At 49.0% G+C, this 8,672-nt stretch overlaps 1 protein-coding gene across 3 annotated transcripts in view; it reads left to right on the top strand.

The window, feature by feature from the left end:
* PFKFB3 (6-phosphofructo-2-kinase/fructose-2,6-biphosphatase 3) overlaps positions 1-7,545 on the top strand; it is a 47,991-nt gene extending 40,446 nt beyond the window's left edge. The window contains exons 12-16 of one of the 3 annotated variants that reach the window (XM_031064244.1): positions 626-688; positions 847-911; positions 2,381-2,551; positions 3,576-3,598; positions 7,151-7,545. In XM_031064244.1, the coding sequence (XP_030920104.1) occupies positions 626-688; positions 847-911; positions 2,381-2,551; positions 3,576-3,598; positions 7,151-7,157 (329 nt within the window). In that variant the 3' untranslated portion in view covers positions 7,158-7,545. Of the gene's footprint in view, positions 1-625; positions 689-846; positions 912-2,380; positions 2,552-3,571; positions 3,599-5,381; positions 5,437-7,150 lie in introns of those variants that run through there. The other 2 variants (XM_031064245.1, XM_031064243.1) reach the window with 2 other exon arrangements.
* The last annotated feature ends 1,127 nt before the right edge of the window (positions 7,546-8,672 follow it).

Below are 8,672 nucleotides of genomic sequence, written 5' to 3'. Positions count from 1 at the left end.
ATGTGAGCTCCCTGGCTCTGGAAAAGGATTGGCCCTGCTGGAGGAGGGATGATGGATGCAGCTCTGGGCTGTTCACATCCTGCAGTGTGTGACAATGTTCACAGGGGTCTTAGGATGAGGGAAGAGATGAGGATCTGACTCCATGTTTCAGAAGGCTTAATTTATTATTTTATATTATTGTATATTAATTATATATTATTATATATTAAGATATTGTTTTATTAATTTTATTCATTATATAAAATATAGTCTTATATATATTATATTAAAACTATTCTAAAAGAATAGAAGAAAGGATTTCATCAGAAGGCTAGCTAAGAATGGAAAAAGAAAGAAAGATAACAAGAGCGTGTGTCTTGGACAGAGTCCAAGTCAGCTGGACTGTGATTGGCCATTAATCACAAACAACCACATGAGACCAATCACAGATGCACCTGTTGCATTCCACAGCAGCAGATAACCATTGTTTACATTTTGTTCCTGAGGCTTCTCAGCTTCTCAGGAGAAAAAATCCTAAGGAAAGGATTTTTCATAAAATGTGTCTGTGACAGCAGTGTGCATCTCTTTGGTGTGGGATGAAGGTGTTTTCTGCTCAGGTAACCCTCCTGCTTTGCTGTCTCTGCAGATGAAATGCCCTACCTGAAGTGTCCCCTGCACACAGTGTTGAAGCTGACCCCGGTAGCCTATGGTGAGTGAGACCTTCCTAAACATGCCAGGGGGGTTGGCTTGTCCCTCCTCCTGAATCCAGGCTGTCTGGGAGAAAAGCAGGGATCTGTGGTGGGGCACTTGGGAACATCCTGTGCCTGCTGGCCTTGCTGATGTGTCCCTTTGTGCTCCTTTGTGCAGGCTGCCGGGTGGAATCCATCTCCCTGAACATTGAAGCAGTCAACACCCACAGAGATCGGCCAGAGGTGAGTGTTGCTTTTGCCTGGAGCTGTCCTTTGGTGTCCCCCTCCTGTCCCCTGTGGTCAGCTGGCAGTGGGAACTGCCAAATCATCCCTGGGGTGGTGTTGGGCATGGGGAGATTGCTCAGCTGGGTGCTTGGAAGTGCTGCTGAAAGACTGGGAGCATCAGATGTGTTCTTGCTCTGCAAAGTTGTGGCCAGCTGAGGGTTTTCCAAGGGAACGGGACTGTTGCATGTTCCTGCTTCCCAGTATGACTTCCACCCGCATGGTCATCCACTGGCCCAAGCAGGGAGTGGAGCTGTGGATGGAGAAGGTGACTTCTCCCAGGTCTCCCAGGTGGCTGGCAGAGCCTGGGCTCAATGCTTGCCCTCCATCTGCCTCTGAGGGTCTTTTTCCTGGTATGCCCGTGGCTCTCTGTCATTCTGCAGGGTGGGAATGGCAGTGCTGGGCTGGGGATGCTCTGTGGAGGAGATCCCTCCTGTGGAGAAAAATTCCTTAGGGTTGGGTCTATCTGCCAAGTGCTCCACTGGAGCTCAGAGGGCAGAACAGGAGGATGCAGAACTCAATATCAGGGCTGGGCAGCCACACAGAGTGGGCAGCACCTGGCAGCACCCATGTCCCAAGATGCTTGGGACATTTCCAACTTGTGCTTAGTGATGGAGCCCAAAGTGATGCTTTTGGCCCACATCTCCTTTCCTTTGCTTCCCCTGTCAGGTGGCAGCACCTGAGCTGCCTGTCCCTCCCCACAGCTGTGGGGGGAAGCCAGTCCTTCCCCCTGCATGGGGTCACTGATGCCCTGCTCTGCCACCCTCTCTGGGGATGGCAGCAAGGCCTTGGGTAGGACAGGGTGAGACAAGTGCCAAGTGCTTGGGTGCCCCTGCTCAGCTTTGCCTCCATCCCCCCTTGCTTGAGTTGGAGCTTGGCGTGGTGCTGACCCTCGCTGGCTGCTCTGCTCCGATGTCCCAAATCTTCCTGATCAGCCTGGGCTGGCTCATCTTCCCTCTTCTTGCTTTCACTCCTCTGGATGGAGGGACCAGTTTTGAGGAGGAGACCAATGGGCACCTCTGTGTCCTGCAGAGTCATGGCTTGATTGGCTGCTGGGTGTGTTCTGCTACCTGTAGTTACTTTTTTTTTGGTCAGCTGAGACTCAGATAAGGAGAAAGTCTGTCTCATATCTGAGTGCAGAGCCATTTTTTTTTTCCTCCCCTCCCTTTCTGTGCTCTTAAGCATTTTGCACCAGGGTTTTTTGTTGTTGTTTTTTTTTTTTTTGTGCCCAGAGACTTTCAGTGCATCCTTTGCTCATGGACAGTGACTGTGGGGAAAAGCAGAGACCACTCTAAGATAAAAAAAAGAAAACCAAAGCAACTTGCTTCTTTTTTTTTTCCTTTATAACTGTCGCCTTCTTCCTTTTTCCTTTTATTTTGCTTTGGTTTTTTTATATTTACTTTTATTTTCTTTGTCTCACTTTAATTTAGGAAGCAAAGAAGGGACCTAACCCGCTCATGAGACGTAATAGCGTTACCCCTCTAGCAAGCCCAGAGCCCACCAAAAAACCTCGCATCAACAGCTTGGAGGAGCATGTGGCTGTTTCTCCTGCCCTGCCAGGCTGTGTTCCTCAGGAAGTGCCCACGCAGATGCCGGGACAAATTAGATGAACTCTTCTTTTTTTTTTTTTTCTTTCCTTTTTATTTTTTTCTTTTTTTTTTTTTGTTGTTGTTGTTCTCGTTGTTTTGTTGTTTGTTGTCCTCCTGTCACTCCTGAAGCTGAGGAGCTGCTTGCACTTGTCGTAAGCTGTGCTGCTGTCTGAGATGCATCTTCCTCCCATGGCTGCTGCCCCTCCCTGCCTTGGGTCACTGTTGATCCTCTCTTGGGTTTTGAGAACACCATCAACTTCCACCGAGCTCTAGGCTGCATTAATTTAGTGCCATCAGCCTCCTGAGGGGTCTCCTCCCTGGAGTGAGCAGGAACAAGGGGCTCATGCCTTCCCTTCCCTCTGGGTGTGCTTGGCTGTGTCGTAGACCTGGCCATGGCAGTAAATCAAATGCTCTTGTGCTTCTCTGAAGGAGGAGCTGCTGCCAAGACTCATCTTTGGCTGGAAGGGTCTCCTTCATGCTGGAGCTGTAGGCAAAACGGACCAAAATTGAGTAGAAGGCTTTTGGTGTGGTGAACCTGGGTGAAACCCTGTGAGTGGCTGCCATGGTGCTCACATGTCCTCTCCTCTGTCACCCACCCATGAAGGGACATAGGACAAGAGGCCTTGCTTGCTGCTCACTTGCCCAGGCACAAACCCCTCTCCTAAGCTCACTAAGGAGTCCTGTATGATCTATAGGAGCCTTTGCCATGCTGCCCTTCCCACCAGCTGCCTGTTGGCTGTCTTGCCCAGCCCGTCTCCCTGTTGTCTGTGTTGATGTGATGTCCCCCCTTGCTCAGATCCCAGGCAGGTTAGGAATGGCTCCGTGCTCCACCACTGCTTGGTTGCTGCTTTACATGAGCCTCCCAGGACAGCTGAGTCTGTGTCAGCTCCCAGGGCTCTGCTTGGGCTGGTTGAGCTTCACAAAAACCTTTTGCCAGCTCTGGCTGCCCAGTGCCCCTCGCTGCTGTCCACTGTCCTCTGCCCAGTGTGGCACAGAGTTACTGACACCTCTCTCTGTTCTTTCTGTCTCTCTGCAGCCTTTACTAGGGAAGGCATGCCTGTAAGTACCTTCTTGCCTCTTTTTCCCCTTTCCAACCCTTTTTTCCATGTCTCTTGCCATCCTGCTGCGTTGTTCTGTTGTTGCAATATCCGGACGGGGTGTGGATTTCATGGAGTTTAATATTTTGCTGGTTTGGGGGGGATTTGTTTTAGGAAAGGTAAAGAGGAGACTATGGGTGCTGGTTTGTATCCTAGCTGGATGGAATGTCCCAGTTTTGTTGTGAAATTAAGCAATTTATGACTTTGATGGTGCTGTTGGGTTTTCCTGGAGTTGTCTCCTCTGTGATAGAATGTTATACTGTAGGTGAGACCTGAGTGCTCTGTCCTTCCTGAGGGCTCTGGGTTGTGGGTGAAGGCACCAGAGATGTATCTGAGAAGCTTCTGACCTTCTCAGGAATGTGTTTTCTGGAGCTGGATGATCCTGGGACCAGCCATCTGCAAACTTGGATTTTGGAAACAGTCAGCCTAGGTGTTGTGGGCAGAGTGAATGGAAATTGTCCTTCTCTAGCCCTGTTAAGAAAGCAAAACATGAGCATTTCATGCATTAATTATGAATAATCAAGGCTCTGGCAGTTTGGCTTAGGGCTGTTATATCCCTGAGGAACAGGACAGCTCCTGGGTAAATTTGAAGCCTTTGGACTTAGTTAATGCTGCATTGAGTTGAGAGCAGCAGTTATGTGCTCAGATGTCTTCTCAAAGACTGGGAAGACTTTGGGGCTGAGCTAATACTGGGTAGTGTCCAGGGGATCTTTTTGTCCTCTGAGGCCAGTTTAAATCAGCCTGTGAGCATCCCTGGCTTGGGTTGTTTTGTGGGCTGAAGATGGAGGGATCTGCTCTACCATGGCCAGGCCAGAGCTCAGCCCTGCTTGCCTGTAGCAGCTTTTGAATCTCCTATTTCTTCCCCTTTTAGAGTAAACATTTTTGAGAAAAGGGAAGTTAGGACTGTTGCACTTGGCTTTGCTGGTGGCTGGGTTAGGTGAGATCACAGAGTGTAGAAGTTGAGTTGCTCAGCATGGCCTGCATGCCTGCGATCCTCCCCTTGCTGCTCATGGCCAGGAAAGCCCCTGGTCAAACCTGATCCTCTTGGGTTGCTCTGAAAGCATTTTAGGTTTTGTCCATCCTTCCCTCCACCCTTTTCACATGTTTATTGTAACAAAAGGCACTGCATGCCTTGGTGCTGGCTGGGAGGCTGGAAACACCCTCAGGTGCTGAGTTTGGGAGATGATGTATCAGGTTTTGCTGGAGCAGGCAGTGATGGTTTTACCCACACCAGGTGTAGGCTGGCAGCAGCAACTTTAAAATCTCCAGCTGCTGGGGAGCCTTCTCCCCCTCCTAGTGTGGGACTTTGTGTCACCCATGAGGACATGCCAAACCCAAGGCTTGGTGACATTCACACTGCTGTTAGCTCTGGGAGGCTGCTGTCTTGCACACTGCTTTGTCCCTCACTGTCACCACTTGTAAGGGGCTGGGGAGGGGGAAGGTGCCTCTGTCACAACTTGAATAATGAGCCTGGGTTGGTAGTGGGAGCTTCACTGCATCAGCCCTCACCGTTGGGGTCTTGACCCCCATCCAGGAGGACCAGGGGACACCTGGGAGGGCTGGGGATGTGGCTGAGTGCCTCAGAGTCCTCCTGGCTGTGGGATTGAGCTGGCTGGGGGATGTGGGGCTACCTGGCGTGAGGATTTCTTTTCCTTTTGCTTGCTTTGTGATCCAAAGTGCACTTTTGAACAGTCACCTGATTCCCCCCTCCTTTCTTCTTCCCTTCACTTTTCATGCTTAAAAAGAAGACCCGTTTGTCACTTTCTCAAAGTTTTCTCTTTGCTAATATTTCCAAGGTAAATGGCTGTGGTGCATGTGGCTTTTCCTCACCCTCCTCCTGTCTCCTTAGACAACAGAGAGAACAGCTCAGCCCACTCTGCCTTGTAGCCTGACTGGGATTGGTGGTGCTTGTAGGAGGCAGCTTAGGTAGTAAAAGCATTAAAAAACCTCAAAAATCAACAAACAAACAAAAACTGTCAAAAACCAACCAACCAACCAAAGAAAACAAAACAAAAAAGAATCCTTCCTAGCTGTTTCCTAATCCTTTTTTCCCTACCTTGTTCCATGTAGTTCTGTGAGTTGGGCAATGTCCTTGTGGTCCCCTGGGCTTTTCCTGGAGCAGATCTCTCCTGAGGGCTGCTCCTGCTTGTGTGTAGCTGGTTGTCTCTGGTTTTTGTGGTCCTCACCACGTGCTGGTGGGTACCTGTTGTCATCATTCTGTACCAGGGCTGTGTCTGGAGCGTCTCTTGGGCCCATGAGACCTCATGGAGTGTCACCAGGGAGTTGTGCTCCTGCTTTACCTCTGGTGGTGGGGGGACCTTGGCATGGCCAGCAGGAGCTGCCTGTTCTTGGCATTGCCCTTGGCAGGCAGGTGGGACACTGCCCACCCTCAAGGAGAGGAAGAGAGATGTTTAATTGGGCTGCTTGAATGAAGACTGTGGTCCCCTGTCACCTTGCCTTGACCAAAGTGCAGCTTCAGAAGTGCAGACAGGGTGGGGTGGGAGGGTGTGGATATTCCCAGTTCAGTCGAAGAAAGAACAGAGAATTTCTCCCAGGCCGAGAAAAGAATTAAAACAATTAGTATCTCTTATTCTGTAACCGTTGTTTATAGATATGGTTCTCCAGAGTGTGCTCTTCATAGGTCACCAATAGTGTGAGGGGTTTTTACTTTGAGACCAAGTCTCACCTTAGCGAGTCACATACAGAATCACAGAGTAATGAGGTTGGAAGAGACCTCTAAGATCACCAAGTCCAGCCTATGCCCTAACACCTCAACTGGACCATAGCACCAAGTGCCATGTCCAGTCCCACTACCTTCATTAAATTGCCTTCGGATCCACCTTCTGAAGACTGGGGTCTTTCATTCCATCCCTGACTGAACAGCATCAGGAGGGTTTCAGCTCAGTTTTTAGGGATATCTAAATTCTCAGCCTATAATTAAAGCAAGGCAGTGCTTGAGGAGGGGCTTGTGACCGTGTTCACAGGGGTCTGAGGACGAGGGAAGAGACGAGGATCTGACTCCACGTTTCAGAAGGCTGATTTATTATTTTATGATATATATTATATTAAAACTATACTAAAAGAATAGAAGAGAGGATTTCATCAGAAGGCTAGCTAAGAATAGAAGAAAGAAGGATAACAAAGGCTTGTGGCTTGGACCGAGTCTGAGCTAGCTGACTGTGATTGGCCATTAATTAGAAACAACTGCATGAGACCAATCACAGATCCACCTGTTGCATTCCACAGCAGCAGATAATAATTGCTTACATTTTGCTCCTGAGGCCTCTCAGCTTCTCAAGAGAAAAAACCCTAAGGAAAGGATTTTTCAGAAAACATGTCTGTGACAAGGAGCTGAGTAGTGACTCAGTCACTGCCTCTCTCCTCGGCTGGGCAGTGTCCTCTCCTCTGTGGTGGGTGCTTTGTGGTGACCCATGTGTGGCTGTGTTCGTGTGTTCCTAGAAGGTGCTGCTGGGCTGGAGCCTGACCCCAACACCTCCTTCCCCTCTCATTGCAGAACATGAACAACTCCCAGAAGCCGTCGTGACTCCGTGGGCACCACTGTGAGGCCGCCGGCGCCGCCAGCTTCCCATCCCATCGCCTTTCCCGAAGCTTGCTTCCAACCCAGGCGGGGCTGGCTCTGCTCCCACTGCCCCAAACCCTGCACTGCTCAGTGGGGAGGGATGCAGGAGAGCCCAGGAGGAGCCCAGCTCCATCCCAGGGTCACCACCAGCTCTTCAGGCTGCAGCGTTTGCTCTCCTCTCCGGCATCCTGTTAGGTCGTAGCGAGCTGTAAAGTGCTTCTGTAGTGCACAGGAGTTTCATTTTCTTCTCTTTTCAGTGGTTTTTGATCTTCTGTATAGATGATTGGTACCCATCTGTCTCTGGGTGGGGTGTGTATATATGTGGATGGTGCGGGGTTAGTAGAGAAATAGGGGGAAAGGGGGTGGGTAAAGGGGTTTTGCGTTTTTTTTTTTTTTAATAATTAATGTTGTTAATTACTTTTGAATAAGCCCCTAACATGCTGTGCTGCGGTCCCTCACCCACACTACAGCTGGTCACACATGCCAGCCTGGCTCATGCAGATCTGTGAGCACCAGGAAAGCAGCTGTGTGAACTCCTTCATGGCAAGAACTGCTGGGTTTAATAAAAAAAACCAACCCATTCTTTCACTTTTTTTTTAAATCAATATACCTTAAAGGGATTTGCAGAGAATGCAAATCTGCTGAAACTGGTTGAAATATACCTGCAGTGCATGAGGAACCATGCCAGCAGGGGCTTGGGTGATGTTTTCATCTCGAGGAGCACCCAGGGATGGTCTGAGTTCAGGCATGGGTTGAATTTTGGGGAGGCTGGGCACTGTTTGAGGTGCTGTGCTGGTACTTCATCTCCCCTTTCTTCTTTTTTAGATGGAAGTGGAGGTATTGGGAAGGGTTTGACTGCCTAGGCTTAGATGCATTTTGTAGACACACAGGCCTCATGGAGGTGGCCAGAGGTCTGGCTGGGTTGCAGGAGTCCCTGTCTGACTGCAAAGAGCCACAAGAAGGGACAGTTTCGTCTGTATTTTTTTAATTTTATATATACATGCATACACACGTGTGTGTGTATGTGTATACTTAGAAACTGCTTGGTTTTTGCACTTTATTTGTGGCAGAAGCATAACTACTTTATTTTTTCCTAGTTGTGCCCCTTAATAGGGGAAGCCTGAATTCAGGCAACTTTTTCTGTTTGTTTTTAATTGTATTTTGCATGCTGGAAAGCTGGGACTACAAAGTAATAGTAGTTACAGTGTTTGAGGTGGGGGGGAACAGCGTGAGGACCTGACTGACTCCATCAGCCAGCTCCCAGTGGTTTGATCCATAAGATCCCTTCTTGGCAGCCTGTCCTGGCCTGGGAGACAACAGTTAAAAATGGCAATTAACCACTATTGCTTTGTGCAAAAATCTGTGGATTTTGGATTTTTTTTTTTTTTTTTTTAGGGTTTTGGGTTGGGGATTTTTTTCTCCCTACCTATATGCAACATCTTCTCCATGCCCATCT

This window comes from Geospiza fortis, unplaced genomic scaffold (genome assembly GCF_000277835.1).
Source record: "Geospiza fortis unplaced genomic scaffold, GeoFor_1.0 scaffold215, whole genome shotgun sequence".
Classification (NCBI taxonomy): Eukaryota; Metazoa; Chordata; class Aves; order Passeriformes; family Thraupidae; genus Geospiza; species Geospiza fortis.
This window is presented reverse-complemented; position numbering and strand designations above follow the sequence as displayed.